The 20,364-nt window shown below is 37.8% G+C and overlaps 1 protein-coding gene across 4 annotated transcripts in view; it reads right to left on the bottom strand.

The window, feature by feature from the left end:
• GRM8 (glutamate metabotropic receptor 8) overlaps nt 1–20,364 on the bottom strand; it is a 360,424-nt gene that overhangs the window by 183,657 nt on the left and 156,403 nt on the right. For all 4 annotated transcript variants that reach the window (XM_054826915.1, XM_054826905.1, XM_054826898.1 and 1 more), the window contains exons 4-6: nt 15,465–15,600; nt 14,733–14,887; nt 13,397–13,534 (exon numbers count right to left, since the gene is read on the bottom strand). In XM_054826915.1, the coding sequence (XP_054682890.1) occupies nt 13,397–13,534; nt 14,733–14,887; nt 15,465–15,600 (429 nt within the window). The remainder of the gene's footprint in view (nt 1–13,396; nt 13,535–14,732; nt 14,888–15,464; nt 15,601–20,364) is intronic.

Raw genomic sequence — 20,364 nt, 5'->3', positions numbered from 1 at the left:
GTATCAAAAGTTTATGAGCAAGTTTTTGTCTATTAAATTTCTACCCTAATTTTAGAGAAAAGTCAGAATTATATGTATCTGTCTAATCAATAAATAAAAGCAATGAGTTCCAGGAATTAAATCCCTGAATGTGTGTGCTTTATCTATCAGTAAATAAGTGGCAATTTATACAGCAAATTTAGCCTCCTTTTCTCATCCCAAATTCTGTGAGAGACATTTGTAATCTTACGTTTATTGTTTATTTGGAATTACTAATTACGAAGTCAATGGCTAATTCGTGGTCTGTACATTTTTCTTTCTGGATAGTTTTTATCTAGAATTCGAGGAATCTTACTGTGTTGGGTTTGTGTGGCAAGGTTTTGGTAGTGGGGGGGCTACAGGGGTGGCTTCTGTGAGAAGCTGCTAGAAGCTTCCCCTGTGTCTGATAGAGCCAATGCCAGCCGGCTCTAAGACGGGCCCGCCGCTGGCCTAGGCCAAGCCAATCAGAGCCTCTGTGATAACATATTTAAGAAGAAGAAAAACACTTAGAGAGAGAGCTTTTGCAGCTGGAGAGAGGAGTGAGAAGATGTAAGAAACTCTGCAAACACCAAGGTCAGTGCAGATGGAGGGGGAGGAGGTGCTCCAGGCGCCGGAGCAGAGATCCCCCTGCAGCCCGTGGTGAAGACCATGGTGAAGCAGGCTGTCCCCCTGCAGCCCATGGAGGAAGGATGAGGGGGTGTAGAGATTCCACCTGCAGCCCGTGGAGGACCCCACGCCGGAGCAGGTGGAGGCACCTGAAGGAGGCTGTGGCCCGTGGGAAGCCCACGCTGGAGCAAGCTCCTGGCAGGACCTGTGGACCCGTGGAGAGAGGAGCCCACGCCAGGGCAGGTTTGCTGGCAGGACTTCTGGGGGACCCACGCTGGAGCAGTTTGCTCCTGAAGGTCTGCACCCTGTGGGAGAGACCACGCTGGAGCAGTTCATGAAGGACTGTCTCCAATGAGAGGAACTCCATGCTGGAGCAGGGGAATGTTGAGAGGAGTCCTCCCCCTGAGGATGAAGAAGCGGCAGAAACACCGTGAGATGAACTGACCGTAACCCCCATTCCCCATCCCCCTGTGCCACTGAGGGGGGGAAGGTTGAATCTGGGAGTGAAGTTGAGCCCGGGAAGATGGGAGGGGTGGGGGGAGGTGTTTTAAGAGTTGATTTTATTTCTCATTGCTCTACTCTGTTTTGCTTAGTAATAAATTAGATGAATTCCCTCTCTCAGTTCAGTCTGGTTTGCTCGTGACGATAATTAGTGAGTGATCTCTCCCTGTCCTTATCTCGATCCACAAGCTTTTCGTTATACTTTTTCTCCCCTGTCTAGTGAACAAGGGGAGTGATAGAGCGGCTCTGGTGGGCACCTGGCCCCCAGCCAGGGTCAACACACCACAGTTACATACTTTTAAGTAGGATGCAGAACACATGACAGCCTTTTTTTCTCATGGTCATACTATTCAATTTTGCAAACTGCTTTTCTCTACTGTAGCTTTTTGGCAGATGCTAACATTTCTGTCCAAAAAGTTCAAAATAAAAATCAATCCATATACATGGACTGTTTGCTATATTTTCAGATTTTATATGTAATATATCTTACAAGAAGGTTCAGTGAACTGCAGACCTTATACTATGGCTCTCCGAGCCAACACTTACAAGGTTCCTAAAACTGCCACTTTTAGAGTCTCAGGCTCTTTTTCAAAATTTAAAAGGAATAAAATGGATTTGTTTCTTGTTTGCTGTAGTTTCAAAAGTCACACGAAGAGACAATTTAAAATGTTACCTTGAAGTGTTTCTGGTGCTGGAAATGATTTGTTCATTTCAAGATGAAACAATAATTGTTGATCTATCTGAGAGTCTCTGAAGAACTGCTCTTTCAAGGCTATGGCTCAGGAAAAAGTCTACCAACAGTCAGAACTGAATACTAAGAGTGAAAAAGCACCCTTATTTTCTAAGCCAAACAATGCTTATGGAGCACTTAAATTCCACTGGACTCCTTCAAACAGGTTTATGATATGTGTAAATGCCAACTCGTTTTTCTTCTTCTTTGCTTGAAAGAATAGAATAGGAAAACACTGTTCAAAAAAAAAAAAATCTGAAAAATGCAACTTCTGGCCAAAAGAGTTTATACTTGAGCACATGGAAAAGTAGGGAACAGACGGGAAGCAAGGGAAACCTGAGCAGCATGGTAGACCATGGCCTCAGCACACCATCTGCCCCATGACCACAGAGTTTTTGAAGGCTTTTGGGTCTTACTATTTTGTGGGGTCAGGTGGAATGTATGTAGCACATAGACCTTCTCTTTCACTATCTTGAATTTTATCTAAGACAGTAACAAATCAACCAAGACCACCCTTGGCTACCAAAACTTCAGTAAATGCTGAAGATACAGTAGAAAAACCCCACAGCATTAATCACCCATTTTTTACTGATACAGCTGAAGATACCACTTAAGAAAGCACACCTTATTCCACAGTATCACTTTAATAAATTGAAAGTAACTTTCTACAGGGTATGTAGCATGTGAGATCGCAACACCAGCTGCTTTTGTCTCAGTGACAGATCATGTACATTATGTAGATTCATCAAAGATTTTAAAGCCTTAATTTGTCTGTCTCCTGGGATTATCTCATCACAGAATAAAAGGATCTTGGCCAGAATAATTAAATATTTTGTTTTTAAACAAAGCCAAAATATCAAACTTTATCATCTAGTCCCTTTAAAATATTTTGTGTAATTCAACAGGATATTGCATCCTGAAAAACTGTGGTATGATCAATAGACAAATAGTCACATATTCAGATCTGAGCAATATTTGCTGGTAATCTATGTACAGAGGACTGCCATGTATTACCTTCCCTTTTGTTTCTATCTGTAAAAATACCTGTAAGGATGCCAAATTACCTCTAAACATTTAAGTAATATAGTCATAATTAATACAAGCAAATATTAGAGTTATCTCCAGGATCTTAATGAATTGGGAAGGCAGATTGCTTTGTTGAGAAGGTGGTGGTCCGTGCAACATGGAATGGGTTTCATTTCACTTGCCTTGAGCAATCTAAAAGTGGGGCACCTCTTCGAAATCAGTCATCTAGGTCTATTGGCAGTCTGTAAAGAGAGATGGGCATCCTCATAGGGTAAGTCATACCAGTCTAAGCAGCTTACTAAGACATGTGGAGGTGGCCTGGCAGAAGTTAAAGAATTAAGTAAATCTTCTCTCATGAGCTCCACCCAAGGGCAATCCTGCAAGCCCTGAACACGCACTAGTCCAGAGCTAGAATTTGGGTCAAAATCATTATGCCCAGCCATGCAGTTAAACCAACGTAAGTTCAATGTAACAAATACATCTCTCCTCCCCAATACACTGGTTTTAACACAAATTGGGGACATTTGTGCTTCTACCTGACCTTTCGTAAGAACCCTCCATACAAAAACACCTATCTCAAATATTGGATACAAATAATAATCTTGGAAATATTGAACTATAATTGGTACATTTAATGTATACACTTATCCATTACAAGCCAAATTCTGACCTCCTTTTCTACACTGATTTATACTACAGCCCATTATGTATGCCCCATTGATTTTGCTGGGTCTGTTTCTGCAATAAAATTCTACTTGGTAGATTAAAAAGCATCTGCATCTGTTTACAGATGACCAATCTGAACTCCCTTCCACAAAAGGTGAGCAATTACTTATAAATCAGGGGAATTTCACAGGTGAACAATTATTCAATGTATTGAAAATGTTCATGACCTAAAAGCAGTCCAAATTAAGTATTTTCATTGCTGCTTCATGAAATTATGAAAGCACTTGCTTTATCTATACTAATTATATTATAAAATTAATAAAATTATTAAAATATAGATTTACTTGGAGTATTGGTGGTATCTAAAACCAGAATAAGTTGAAGCTTCTTTTAATATCAAACGTAATTAATCAGTAGAACAATCACAATAGAAAGATTAAATAATTTCCTTTGGTTTACCATTTTCTTTTCCCTTGTGCTCATATTTGTTTTAACTTGTTGATATCCTGTAAATCAAGTGTTAACTAATAGAGAAAAGGCTGTTTTGTGGGAACTTCTGCTTCAAAAGTTTATGATGTAAGTCACTCTGTATTCCACTATATGAGTGAATTTTACATTTTTCTGCAGTTACAAAACAGGACAAACGAGCTACATCTTTTTCACCTATGGAAAACCAGTGTACTGGTAAATTTAAATATAGATTTTGAATCATTGCACACTCTGAGAACATTAAAAATAGCTTATAAATATTGAGCTGTGTATTAAATAGACTTTTTCCCCCTCAGAACAACTAATGAATAGAATAATGCAATGTTAGGTTGTAGTTACTGGTCTTCTGCAAATAAGGGCCAGGAGCAGTTAAATCCTGCTTGTTCGCAGGAACTGAGTACCAAGAGGGCTCTATAGCCTTCTGACTTACTCAGAGGGATCGGTGTCATGAGCAACCGATTTCCCTTGCCATACAGACTCTAAAAACACTAGACGGCATGGGGAGGGAGGGGAGTGTCCACCTTTCTTCAACCCTACCCACTCAGTCCCTTGAGTGCAGCTACGCTCATGATTTATTTGGATAAGGAATGCGCTTTTGAAACAAATTTCCTGACTGCCCCCAATTTCAGATGGTGGAGCAGCCTTGCTGTGTACAATCCCAGTGCCTTTCAGAGGAAACCAAACTGGAGGATGAGTGCCGCGAATACAGCTATGGCCCTCCAGCCTAAACAGCCATTCTAACCTGAAGTAAAATCTCTTGAAACAAGTACAGTGAGGACCTCATTGACTGTTTTGGTCTGCAGAGGTGCACTGTTTGATAGCATACACATGGTCTCAGGGCAACTGGGCCACCTGGGGAAGAAGGTACCTCATAAAGGCCACTCTATCTCTACCCGAGTGGTATTGGTATTCCCCACCACACAGCAGACCAGGAAAAAAGTGTATCATGGACCACTACTTATGAATATGGAAGAACATTTTCAATCAAATTAACATGCCTGCTGCTGATCTGGGTAACAAAGTTTCACCTCCAAAGTTCTCAACCAGATTCGTTCACAGAACAGTGCTAGAGTGGTTGAGCAGTGGTCAACAGGTCTGAAGGAAGAGTAACTTCCTATGTGGTTACAAACAGCAGATCAGCCTGTTTGACCACATCCAAGGACACTGAAAACCGTGCAGCTAATGGTCCTTTTTGCAGACTTAAACTACTTTTTGTTGTACTACTTGTATTCTAATGAAGCATCTAGTCAGGTAGCAAGTATGAACATCAAATGTACACACTTATAAAATGTTTAAGAATTGTAACCTGAAATGTTTGAATAATGGCACAGATGATGTATATACAACATTAAAACAGTTCTTCCAGTCCTCTCGCAAGGCAGGATTACAAGAACTTGCTCAGAAGGGAAAACAACAAATATTTCTACCTGAAGAAGGATATCTGGGACTTGGGCTTACACAGAACATGTCTTTCTGCTCACAGCAAGGGTCTGTTTGTGGTAGACCAGGAGAGCAAACTGATGTACGACATGCAACGTTTGACTATCAACTTTCCCATTCTACTAGCATCTGTCCAAAGTGGTTGGACTGGTACTGGAAATGATAGAGTCACTTAATACTGTCTCCCAGGAACAAAGATTGTGTACAGATGTCATTCTTACATGTGTGACATCTAAGTTACATCATAAGTAATACTGGTTACAAGTTTTCCGAGGCCATATTTGAGAAGTTGTGGTTCCAGAGTTCACACAAAATTGTCCTTAAAGCAACAATTCTTTCACTAGGATATACCATTCTTGCAGACAGTCTGAGCTGGAATAAGAATTTCTGGATTCATAAGTTACTAGAAAACACATCCACACATGTGCACATATATACGCGTATTAAAAGTATTCCAACTTGGCAGCAAGTGTATCAAATCTAAAATGGCAAGATTCCCTATTTAAATGATTTTGCAGTGGAATATGACTCATAACTTTGTAAAACATTATAAATCTAAAAACTATAAATTTCCTTACAGAATACAAGACTTGAATTCCTATTTATAAATAAAATTATAGAGAAACAAAGACTTTTATGGAGTATATCAACAATTTCTTCTTCATATTAGAATAAGAAGCTTTTTAAAATGATATATTTTGCAGGTGAATCTAAGCTTTGACAAGATTGAGAAGTGATATTCCACTGGATATATTATAAAGAGATTTAAAAATACTAACAACTGGTGAAATAACAAAATGGGTGACAGCAAGTGAAATGAAGAAATCAAATCAGTGAATGGGCAGTGTATGTTAGGTGCGCTGATTTGACAGCTCTCAGACATATTGAGTAACACTTATGCACATTAGCAGTTGCTGGAATGAAATACTATTCAACTTGAATCTTCTGAAATTTTGTAGTTTCTGGAATAAGAGCCAGAACTGGCCCTTTGTAAGACAACTGAATGTGTACATTTTGGTCAAATATACCTTAAGCTATGGTCTTCTATCACTTATCAGTCTATCAGACACTGATAGCAGAGAGATGGCAAGTTTCATGCCTGTCAGTTCTCCACCATCAGGAGACAATTTGGTCTAAACATTCTGACCTGATGTATAGCATGAGAAAGCCTGTATTTCAGTCTTGTTAATTTTGGCAGAATGTCACTCACCATTGTCAGACATCAACTTTTTCTTTGGAATTGACTACCCAGGCTTCTGAAATTTGGAACTGGACAAAATCTACAAAAATGGTGAATTTATGGCCTATGGTATACCATAATAAAGAGATTAAACTTCGTTTAGGTTATTGGAAGAGGTCTTGGTGCCACCTGAGACATGATCTATTGTCCTAAAATCAAAAGTAAATGTTCTCTGGCTCCATATATTATTTAATGACACATGATGCAGTTTGATTTAATGCTACACTAGAAGCAGCATGAGACCACTGCAGTGCAGCTACCTGTAACGCACAATTTTCATAGCTCTGAGATAATGTCCAAAGCAGAATCAAAAACAGCTCAGACTATGGCAAATAATCCTCAAAGTATTTTGTGTCCAACTGATGTGATGAGTAGCAAAGATTCAATAGTCAACTTGGCTCCTGCTTATCATGCTGCAAATCTGACTACTGTGATTTTTACATAGAATTACTGTACTTACACAAAACAGCAATAGACATTTTATAAATATAAATTAAAAAATCAAAAATCCTTCTGCAATATGTTTATAAGCTATTTTTCAAACGGGAATCAAGAAAATGGCAAAAAACAGCAAAAGAAGAGAAAGAAGAATTGCCCTTTCTATCTTTTATGCCTAAACATACTGGTCACAACACAGAAGTTGCACGATGAAGGACAGCATGCAGCTCTTTCTGCGTGCTTGAAAACAATATCTCCCGAGCCTTAGTGCCTTTTGGAAACTGTGATACAACTCACCATGTGTCTCAACTACATCTACGCTGATTTTTTTTTAACTTTGTGTAGGTCTCATCAAGAAAAAAAAACTGCTTTAGGAGTGATTTTATGGTAATGAAACCATTACTCAAACTAAATAGCAATTCACTGTACCTCTGCAAGATTCACATTCTGCTACTGAACTGTTCAATTTGTTCTATAAATTTTTCAGAATGTGGCTGCAGACACATATGAGTAAATCTACTTCTTGCTATTAATATTTTTAGGTGCAATTGCATTTTCAAAGAGGTTAGTTAAGAGAAAACAAATAATGTATCTGTAAATTTCTAAGTATGCATGATGTCCATTATACTGCACTGTGATTTTTTTCAGTGAAAAAAATAGTTCAGTTTGATAGAGCAAATTGAAATTAGACTAATTTACACAGGTCTCTATATGCTTTTGGAAACTCTTCCATCTTTATTTTTAGCAGTGCAGTCAGTCATTATAGGCAGTTAAAGGCTGATTAGGTTTGCCGAGTAGTTAAAATGCTAACCATACAAAACAGGGGAGCGACTACTTCTGTAGGGATGCGCATGAACAAGGTTTTTTAATTAATATTTTTATTGAGGTTTTATTAAGGGCCACATTTTGCTGTTCAAAGACCATAAATACTATGATAAATGCATGCCTTGAAGGGATACTATGGGGAAAATCCAGAACAAATCTCAATGGAACTATATCTTCTTATGTCAGATTTGAATTTGAGGTTACCATTGTACACATTAAAACATGATACAGGAAGCAACTTTACTTCATGTTAGATTCCTGTCTGCATATGCATGCAAACACAAACAAATATCTGTATGTGTATGCACATATATATGTAAAAAGCACTTCAGATTATTTTGTTAGAATGAAATCAAATATTTAACATTCTGTGAGGTTAATGGAAGCAAATCTGAGTACATTTAATTCTTGCCCTTCTCCCTTAACTCTTCATCATTAATGCTGCTTTTTTTTTTTCTATCACTGTGCTTTGGTCTTCTGAAAAAGCAATGGTGCATATTGTCAGCCCCAGAATGCAATGCAAAGAGTATTCTGGGATATCTTTGATTATTTTCAAATCTTTGTAGTCATACTTTTGTACATTTCTTAAGTAAGACAAGGTCTAGAAACTTATCTTAAGGTAGGACTAACAATTAATAGCTCAACAACCAAGAGCTGGAGTTAAGAACACACCACCAGGAATAAATCCGGGCAGTCCACAATGTTTCTAAGCAATGCTAAATCTTCAGCTACCAAAAACTTGGCCCACCAGTTGACTCAAATGGGAAGCTGAGCATACGGGAAAATTCTCCAGGATGTTAAAGTAAAGCAAGAAGCATGTTGTCTCCACCATCTCCTGCAGCCATGGTGCAAGCCCTTCCTCTTGAAGTGTGGGTAATCAAAGGATGAATGCTGCCTCTGTCTTTATAGTTTTCTGCTGGGGCACAGGGATGAGTGAAAAGCTTCTCATCTCCTCGTTTCTCATTCCCACAAAGAGATTCCAGTGCTAAAGAAAGGCTGTTGAAGATCTCTGAAAGACTCATGTCTCACTAAAGACCTTTTTATTGAATATAGAAAACCTGCACCTTGAATAAATATGTAAAGTGAGGCTTCTTGTAACCACTACAAACAATTCAATCATTGTAGTGCTCCATTCTTTTCCATTTTGTTGTAGAAAGATAAATGAGTTTTCTCCCCTTCCCTGGTTAAAAATTTAAGGGTAGTCATTGAATTATCGTTTCATGTTTACTAAGTTAATGGCACAATTTGATTCTTTTTTTTTTAATTGCAGTATCTCTAATATTTTTCAATGAACTAGTCTAATCTTGATGATTTGATCAATGTACACTTACATTCAGAAACACATAGAGCTAGTTGCAAATCAATAGTGGCAAAGCAATTACTTTTTCAAAGTTTAGATGAATCATTGCTTTCTGTAAACTGGCAAAAATCAGAAAGCAAATGATCAGACAAATTCAAAAGAAACTTATAATTGTATGTATCTCCAAAGCACAAATTCTTTTAGGAATAAGAAGCAACTGCAACCACAAATAAACAGTATTTTTAAACAGTTTTAAAATAGCAGTTTTCTTTAAATAAACTGTTTAAGCCACCACAAGACTAGACTATACTAATCATTAATGTATAAGAACAGAAGGAGGTAATTAACCTTGAACAAGGAGAGGAAATTCCTTTCAGGACATTCAATGCTAAAAAGACTGTTGATTTTACATGGAAAAGAAAAGAGAAGAGTATCTTTTGCTATGAAGCATTTTCTAGTATCTTCATAGGAAAAAAATGCTTGAAATTGGATTAGATTGGTAGCATCCTTACTGCAGGTAGTAAAAATTTAAAGCTATGAACAGACAGCTTGACTAAATAGAGAACAGGGATATCACTTTTGTTGTTGTTGTTGGGAATTACCAGTGTCATATGAGAAAAAGATTCAAGTATCTCCTAGATAAGATAAACAGGAATGTCTAACAAAACATCCCAAGCCTGAGAAAACTTTACACCTATCAATTTGCCTGTTAATATCTTTGGAGACGGAGATTTTCAGATTATGGCTGTAGCTCAGTGTCTTGGTTTCAGCTGGGATAGAGTAAATTTTCTTCCCAGCAACTGGTATAGTGCTGTGGTTTGGATTTAGGATGAGAATAATCTTGATAACACACTAATATTTTAGTTGTTGCCAAGTAGTCAAGGATTTTTTGGCTTCTCGTACTGGCCTGCCAACAAGAAGGTGGGGGGCACCTAAAAAGCTGGGAGGGGACACAGCCAGGACAGCTGACCCAAACTGGCCAAAAGGATATTCCATACCATATGACATCATGCTCAGTATATAATGGGGGTTGGCTGGAAGGAGGCATGGCTCAGGAACTAGCTGAGCATTGGCTTCAGGTGGTGAGTGATTGTGCTGTGCATCACTTGTTTTGTATATTCTTTTCTTACTATTATTATTATTATCATCATCATCGTCGTCATCTTCCTCTTCTGTCCAGTTAAACTGTCTTTATCTCAACTCACAAGTTTTAACTTTTTTTTCTTTTCGATTCTCTCCTCCATCCCACCGGGAGGGGCAGAGTGAGTGAACGGCTATGTGGTTGGTTTAGCTGCTTGCTGGGTTAAACCACAACACTCAAGCTTTTGGATTTCTTTCAGTCTATCACTGGCTATTAACATGATATAAAAATTGGGCTGGTGGGCAAAAGACAGCAAGGATCTTATTATCTTCAGTCCCCAGACAAAATATGGGAAAATTAGGATAAATGCTGGGTTTAAGTTCAGTCTTCAAATCCTGAACAAGAGCTGGGAATACATTCCTCTTAAGAATTGAGCTGAAATTTACAACTGAGAAAACACACATAAAGTTTCAGAGAAAATCCACTGGAAGGACAATTGGCAACAGGGATAGGCCAAGGATCAAAGTCTTCAATGTTAAGCTATAAACAATTAAATGTAACTGCTCCTATAACCTTACTGAGATTTAGGGGTTCATTCATTTATTTCATTTACCACTCTTATTTCAGAATAGACTTGGTGATGAAATAAAGTCTTCGGCCTTTCGAAGGAAAGATAGATTCATGGGGATATATTCTCCTCTAATCTTTAGCAGACATAGAAGATCATAGTAGACTGACTCATCTGCTTTGAGGGCTGTGGTATGAAGAACCAGCCAGGATTTCATTGCTGCCTCTCTTTTGTGCACAGAAGGCCATGGCAACTCAACCGGGGTGGGTCAAGATGCCATTGGTGAATCTCTAGGTCTAGACTGGGGTGGTCATTCCCTCATTCTCCACCTAGCATTTCTCCTTAAATCACAGGAGGTTTATTTTGAACTCCCACCCTCATCTTTTGATTCAGTATACTTAAAAGGAACACATTTTGGTTATTTTTGTTACCCAATCCTTTACATTTGAGTTAGATAAGCATAGGGATTGTGATGAATCATCAGCTTGTTTTAAGTCTGCTGCTGTCCAAGTGTCTTTTCCATCTTAGTAAGCCACCTTTAAATGGTTTTAGTCAAGGGTTCTAGGGTTTGTAGATACCCTTGCTTGCAGAAGAATTCATTAGTTTTTCCCTGCAGGTGAAGATGCATGTGCAACCTTCATATGAGACTGCCCACATTTTAATCTCATCCCTTGCTACTGTGTTTACTTTCTGGGTGCAGAAGATATGTTTTCTTTCTGTTTTCAGGCACAGAAAGCATACCACAATTTTGTTGCATGAAATACATGGATATCCGTTTCAAATCGCAAATTACTTTGAATTTATCAAGATACGGCCTATGCATTTTATACACTACTATTCACTTGGTAATTCAATTTGACAGATGTGATGAGGCTGAGACAAGTCATACAACCATCTGTGGTAACATTTAGAGCTTCCCAAACTACAGCACATACACCACTCATTCCACCTGAAGAACGTTCAAAAAAACATCTATTTGCCACTTAAAACAGTAAAAACAAAATAATTCTTTCCCGGACATGGGTATCTACCCAGCCATGACTTACTGCTGTATGAATCAAGACCAATGAGTAAAAGATTAGAGTAATGAGCTATCATTTAGCTCAGTGAGAAACTGAATATCATGCGCTTTTTTCTTTTTTTTTTTTGTGGAGTATGTGGTAAAATGTAGAAGACTGAATGGGAGAATGGATCTCATATTTCTGTGTGAGATATATCTGTGCATTGTGAAGCACAGTGCAGTAAGTCTTTGAATTGATGGCACGGTACACATACAATAAATCTGATGGTTCAGGAAGTGTAGGACTAACGGTGCATGTGCCTGGAGACTGCACAGTATGTCTGTCTGACAAACCCAGAAGAAGTGGGGTGCTGGTACGCAGTTTCTGTTTGCAGAAAGTTTGGAAGTGCACCCCCATAACAAAGGCAGCATGACAGTGTCACCAGGCAGCCAGAAATCCTGGAACAGCAAGCAAACAAAAATGTTCATGTTCCACGTGGACGATATTATTTGATGAAGGTAAACACCACCAGGAAAATCAAGGCACATCGATGACTTATGTATGTAGCGTCAAAAATTGGGTATTGCTGCTGCCACTAGGCACAGAGACGGTGGTCACTGCCACCGGGTGACCGTGCTAATTAAGGAAATGACACTGGGAGCCCTGACATTAGGCAAAATCTATACAAAAAGTAACATAAACAGTCTGCTGTAGTCACAGAAGACTAAAGGTAACAATCTTGTAGTAAACTCTGCACGGAATAACAAAAAGCCAACATCTCATACGTGAGAAGAAACTCAGCTACCCGTGCAACTGCTATATTAGCTGTCGTGACACTTGTGCCTGGGTATGACACCTGAGCAAGCAGGTTTGAGAACACCAGTGCTAGTTACATAGAGTTTTTGCTGAAACTTCATAGAGAATTTCAGGTTTTTAATATGATATAGAATCCTGTTCTTTTCACATGAGGACAAGTAATAAGGACATATTGATCTGATTTTTACTCCATTCTCAAACACAGTTTGTAAACTAAATAAGGAGTTCATGACTTGACCTATCATCAAGACCTCAATAGTTTAAACAGAAATTTAATTTTCTCTGTATATACTTCAGGGATTACAATATGAGAATTACTGTGATGTGCCTGTTCACTAAAAAAAATCATACTGACAACTACAGTGGGGTGAGAGAGGAGGTCATTGAAAACATGAATGGAATTGAGCCACAGTCACAGGTCTTTAACAACATCTGTACCATCATTGGATTTGTGCAAATTAGCTACTAACTTTCTCAAGCATTGCCCATAAATTTTTTATCCAGGTTTGAGAAAAAATGTCATACTTTTCTTACAACACAATAATTTGTATTGAAGAATTGAATGGAGCCAGAACAGTGAACACCAGAAAGCAGTTTCTTTCCTGCACTCCAATAAACAACTTACAGGTAATGTTTTACTTTCACAGTTACCTGTGCATTTCTTGATATTGCTATTCCTTTTTCCATGTGATCCTAACTTGCATCCAAAATTCTCCTCCCAAAATTCTGCAAACCATACATTTCTTCGATTGTTAGCAAGCGTTCGGCTCCGAAAATATCTATCAAATCCTACATTTAATAGAAGAAAAAGAAAACAAAATAAAATATGATACAGTATATAGTAATTTACTGACAATAATAGATTTTGTATAAATATCAGAACAAGAAAAAGTCTTAGGTACAAACTACTATAATGAAATATTTTATGAACATAGTATGTAAGGATTAAAAAATAGTATATTTGATATTATTCCATTTTTTCTGAAGAACAAGATATTTTTAAAGACCTACAGCAGTTAAAGAGTCTGTAAAGCTCCAGCAAAATTCTATAATTAAAAAAATGCAATGCAGATATTTACAGAAAGAGCTTAATTTTTAACACACAGATGACCCAAATAAAGAATTGGATATCTACAAAAAATTAGACAAACTATAATCACTACTTAGTCAAAGACTGTGATCCAAATAAATTTAATTTCAGGCCCACCTGAAATCACCAGGTACCTTTCTGTTGAACCAGTGGGCTTCCAGGACACCTAAAGTTCTTCTATTTATATGGCTAATGACCCCAGTTGAGAAACTAAAGATTCCTGCTTCAACCTGATCAGACTCTGCACCAACCTTATACCTACAACACAGCAGCCATAATGAAATCATGACTAACACATACCATCTGGATTAAGCTCTTTACAAATGTTTCCATGTGGCTAAATTCTGCAAGTATCAATAGTGCTCAGTTTTTCTAGTCATGTACCAGTTTAGAGCACTTATCCAGACAGTAAGAGATGCTACGATGTCCAGTATCCTCCCAGAAATGAGGTGATTCAAACAACAACCTCAAGTTCATAAACCAAGTCAGAAAATTTGTTAATATAGTGGCTTCTTAAAGTAAGTTTAGGAGAGGAAAGCAGCGCCTAGATTCATCTCCTCCTAGGAGAATGAGGTAACTCATTATCATCCATCCGATACTCTCCTTTTGTCCCAAAGCACAACCAGGCTATGGGTAAGAAACTCTCCGTTACACACGCTCTAGTTATTAGAAAATTATAAGACTGCCTAATTGCAGATTCAGCATCTCCTCATCTCAACAGAGATATTAAATGAATATTGAATCAGGTCAACTCAAGTTATTTATTTACATAGTTTTCCCTGATTTCCATGTAATCAAGGACTACACGATTTTATTTTCTTATTTTTATTTTTTAAGAGAGCTAGGGTGCTTGAACATTGTCTGAAAATGAGGGGTTTGTGCCATGTGCATTCTTACCGTCTATCGATGTTCTTTTGGGCAGAATAGTTACTGCTCCTTCCGCAATCTCCTCCTGCTGCTGAACCGGTGAAATTTTGGACCCCCAACTATCTGAGCCAATCCAGAGGAAATGTCCAGACTGATTAGCTTTTTTGGCTGCTTCCAGTATTCGCCTGCAAACAAACAACAAATGACTAATTAAACAAACTCCATTTACAAAGAATTTCATAGAATCATAGAATGGTTTGGGCTGGAAGGGACCTTAAAGATCATCTAGTTCCAACCCCCCTGCCATGGGCAGGGACACCCTCCACTAGACCACATTGCCCAAAGCCTCATTTGAGAATCCCCAACATTAATTCCAGCCATGCATAAGTAAGCTCACACTAACCAATTAGTCAATAGTTTTCACAGTTGAAAGCATATTCAACAACAGCTGTAGTGAACTCAAGATACAGTACTATACAAGTTAATTTGTTTCATCTTTAGCCATATTTTTCAAGCGTTCTTACTGGTTTCTTTCTTTTCAGTCACTAAATAACAATCTGTTGGAGCTGCACTCTTAGGAACTAGGAACAGGTTAGATCTCCACAGAATAAAGGAGCAGCACAATATATAATTGCAACTCAAGTTCTCATCACCAGATTTCCAAAAATTTTTACATGGGATTGAATCTGAAACCTCCTGTGTTACTCTATTCTGCACAGACAAGAGAAACATCTTCAACACACAAAATTAGGAAACAGGCACCTAATATCATCTTCATTTGCAAACATGATCACTGCTCGAGCATTTGGAGTTTCCAACAGGCGCTTGATGATCTTTTCAAATTCTCCTGGTCTTGGTTCCCGAGGGATTTTGAGTGACTGAGCAATGCAAACACCTCCTGAGAAAAATTAAAAGGAAAAAAAAAATAATAATTTTAACATGCTAAATATCCATACTTTAGATAATCCATAGTTAACCAGGCTCTGTACAAACTTACACATTTAATGCTGCATTAAAGTGTACAACTCAGTTATGGTTATTATAAAAGTGTATTATAAAATTTATTATAACATTTTAGACAACATCCTGAACCAGATCATGAAGCACCGCACTCTGGCTCAGCTAGACTGCGTTCCACAGACCCACCCTGACTTATGGCAGCTGAGAAGCCAGCCTTACTGCTGGATTGCATCTAACCGTGGAGCCGCAATTTGACAGTTACGTTCATAATGTGGCTTTTTGGTATCAGGTACTACCATACACCTCTGTTTTTTCAACAGAGAGTATAAGGTTAACAATAAATGCTGTGGTTACAGAATCAAGTAGAGAACTTGAAATGTTCACTTATGAATGAATACATACAGATCACTTCTAATTGTTATTATGACATTCTTAATTAAGTTGTCTTAATTATTTAAAAGGCTTTGGGTTCTCATTGAATATTCTAAAACTAATCAGCAAACGAACACAAATTCAGAGGTGATATTTATATCTCTTCCTGACAGAAGGAGGAAAGTGCTAATCGAAATCTTTACATTTTACCTGTCCTCCAAAAAGGGACAAATTTCTACAGAAGCTCCATGATGTCTAATGGCTTTCATACATCAGTGCAGGGGAATCTCTACTTCCCAGTTACGACACTGTTATCTATGTTTGAGCACACGAGGAGAGAAATTCCTTGAGCCTGCTTCACGAAGCACTGTGTCCAGATTGTCACCATCTTCCTGTGCCATAGATGATCTTTCTGTGATTGTTTGCTGATTTGTTTATTTTAATTATTTTTTTCTTTAAGAACTATTGCCTGATTCACATGGGTATATCTAACTCCCACCAATGTTTGGTCTTGCTTGTTATTCCCAAAATCAGAGCCTCTTGTGGAGAATCTAATCATTAATAAAATGAGAAAATTAAGAAAATGACAAAAATGTTTATTTCTAACAAAAAGTGACGTTACTAGACAAAAGCAAAACAAATGATAATTTTTGCATCTCTGCATCTAAATACTTCTACACTGAAGATTGCCTTCAGTGTGAGTAAGAATAAGAATGTGTTTTAAAAGAGCTGTTCTATTTTTGATGAATGCTGGTATTTATTTTCTGAAGTATAAGATCATTTGTGGCATATACGTGTCTACATATTAAAGGTAATTAGACAACTAAAGACAACATAGTTAGATAGCTATGTTGTATATGGAGAGGCTTTCCAACTTTCTCAACAGTCTTGTCTTCCCTATCAAAATGTTGACCTTCTGTTTTTCCAAAGTACTTCACAAATTAGATTGATACACTCTGTCAGTGACAGGATTTGAACAAAAACAAGGGTCCAGCCAGATGCAGCTTGGGATGTAAAGCTACATGAAGACATTACAGAAGTCTCTTGTTTTAGCATTCTGAAGCTTAATGTATTTAATCTTTAAGCAAAACAAAGAAGCAAAATAAAGGTACTTATGAAGCCTTTTTTATTTCTTTTACTCAAAGACTGAGTGGGAAAGGTTCAAAGCTGCCCCAAGCCTGTCAGTGTTTAAGAGGCATTTGGACAATGACCTTAACAACATACTTTAACTTTTGGTCAGCCCTGGTCAGGCAGTTGGACTGGATGATTATTGTAGATCCCTTCCAACTGAAATACTCCTGTTCTGTTCTATGCAGTATTAGGAAAATGGTGGGGATTCTTTATCAGATTTTGTTCTGCCTTTGCAGAATCTCATCAGCCTCAATAGCTCTCTGCACAGGCAGATCCTAAGTTTGAATCAAGTTTAGACATGGCATAAATGAAACATGGAATTATCAACTGCCAGTATAAAAATATCAACTTTCAAATAAAATCAGCCAATTCTAGTCACAGGCAAACATATCACCTTTTTCAGCTATGCATCAATTTCTTGGGATGTTACATTATTATTTTATTAGATTGAGACACGCATACTACGGTATAGATTTATCCTGAATTCTTCCCTGCTTTACATGAAAGAAATATTTGCAAATTGGAATATCTGCCATTTCTAACAAAAATTGTTTGTACATATTTCTTTACCATCTATAAATAGCATTAAGATATAACATAAATAATTTATCTGCTTTAAAATGGAATATAGTGCCTTTTTCTGGCAACACATTTCTTCACACTTTTATGAACAGCCTGGCTCCCCATGATGGACAGCTAATTTGCCAATAACAACAGATGAGCCCGTATAGCAGGTGACCCTCATATTCACCAGGCATCTTTGACAACCCAGTAATGAAAAGATGGACACTGTACCATGAAAAGCTTTAGCCAATTTTCTAAACTGATATTAAGCTATTGTGATAGACACCTAAAAAGTCCTTTACTGCAACCTCTTTTTCAAATAACAGGGTTGAAATGTAAGAGAAATATTTAGCAGACATCTTGTAAATTTAACAATCAGCAATTCACTGTTAGAAAAGAAAAAACTGAAAAACAATGCCAAGGTCTCAACTGTCCCCAAAGTCATTCAGGCACAAAAACAAACAGACACTAAAAATTGACATGAAGGAATAACTTGTTACCTCATAAATTTTCAGAGTGCACTTTTCAAGCATTTCTATTCATGCAATGGCCCTTAGGAAAAAAACATTCTTTCCACATAAAACTCAAATGCAAATATTACAAAATGTGTATATATAATATACTATATGCAGCCATCTACAATCTGTGTGGAATGGATATCAAGCAATGAAAAACTACAGTACCTAAAAAGCTATTTTCAGTCAAAATGGTGTAGAAGAAACACCATTCTGTCATTGCAGCAGCAAGTTCAGTCATGACTGTACTATGCATCTTAGCATCTCTACATTGAAGAATGTCTTAAGAACTAATAGGAACAAAATAAAATGCACTTCAACCTTGTTGCTACATTTATAATGAATGGTGTAAGCTATCTCCAACACACAAAACACTTTGTGTAGACCCTTATCTATATAGTGCATATACAGCTGTTACTCAGACAAATAACAGAGTATCAATTTTCAGCTAATGATGAAATGCTAGATCCACAAAGGTACTTCCAACATTATGGTGTCTAACCTCTCAGCACCCTGCTGCCTTTGAAATCTACAGCCTGGGCTAAGTGCCCAGAAACAGAGAAAGATGAATGTCTAGGAAAAGGATTCCTAGGAGCCAGCAAAGTGAATAAGGAATAATTATTCCTCCAAAATAGTTAGCAGAGGTACTAAAAGAAGAGGGTTTAAGGCCAGTAGTTAGGATAATCTTATGAAGTGTGAACAAATGAGAGATCTCCCCAAATCAAGAAGAAATAGGATTTGAGAACAGATGTCTCATACATGGTACCAACGGATTTACCACTTGCTGCAGTGGTGCCAAAGGGCAGATGGTTCAGACACCTAATGCCCCTGGAGGATTCATGGCTGTGAATCACAAGAACAGGTAGTGTCTACATATTGCGCCCTGTCAGCATTTCTGACTGATTTGGCATGATGACTGCTTGTCCCTGTTGCTGGTTTCTAAAACGTTTGCTATCCTTCATTGTCTGGGGATGTACCTAAAAAAATACATTGGTCTAAATTTCTCTTGGCTAAAATTATGATTCATCTAACATTCATATGAAGAAATAAGAGCTAACTATCTTCTTACCAAAAAGGAAATGTTGTGTTCAAACCTGGTCAGTTAGAAGGACTTATGAACAGGCACCAGAGAGGGCAGCACTAAAAGCTGTTTGTGAGACCAAGAAGGGAGTCAGATAGACAAAGACTCATTCCAGGTAGCTCAAGTAGGAACGGATACCAGTAATTATACCCACTCCTATTGTACCCATTCCCTAGTTAATATGATACAGGACATGAAACTAAGGGTTTGCATCTGTCATGCATTTTAAAGACATGAAGATGGCACTGATGGAAAGTAGCTCTTCAGCTACTCTGGGGAAAAAAAAGTCTTAGCACCAAACTGCGCTAACTCTGTTCTCAGATCTGTAAAACTTAGGTTGTATTCAGTCATCCCAAAGCTTGATTTGAAGAATGAAAAAATTAATATGAACTGCACTGTGTCAGTGATGATAAGCATCCATTTGCCTTCTGTCTAACAGCTATCAAGTGTGATATCCAGCATCTGGGGCCAGGGAATGATGAAGAGAAGGACAGCAGAGGTGGGAGCTGGAAATCAGGTTCACAGCAGGCGCTGCCCCACTCATGATCAGGGGCTCGGTCCAGCTGCTCTGCACCATGCTTAGCAGCTGGTAACTCACGTACTTTCAAAATGGGATCATACTCAGGCCTGATCTACAATATGTTTTTGAGTTGTTTTCTACACAAAAAATCTTAAACAAATTGTTCCATGCTAGGCTTGGCTTGCTTACAGGTGCTCTGTATAACACAGCTTGTGGGAAATAGGTTAACACCAAACAAAAAACTGGTAGATTTTGAAGATGTTGTCAGTATGGTGGATCAATGAGCTTTTTACTTTCTTTTTGTGCTCTTACAACAATGATTCTACCAATGAAAAAATAAAACAAAAGGGAAATGTAATACCTGCATCATTTTGGTGGTTAAACTTATGGTGATTTTATAATGATAAATATTCATTTTAGCTCTCATGGGTTCTGAAGTCATAAGATGGCATGCTAATTGTAAACCATTAAATACTCAAGTATGCGGAGGTGGGTGTCAGAAGAAGTGATGTTGAATGT

This window comes from Grus americana, chromosome 1 (genome assembly GCF_028858705.1).
Source record: "Grus americana isolate bGruAme1 chromosome 1, bGruAme1.mat, whole genome shotgun sequence".
In the NCBI taxonomy this organism is placed as follows: Eukaryota; Metazoa; Chordata; class Aves; order Gruiformes; family Gruidae; genus Grus; species Grus americana.
The sequence above is the reverse complement of the archived record's forward strand: the minus strand, read 5'-3'. Positions and strand labels throughout refer to the sequence as shown.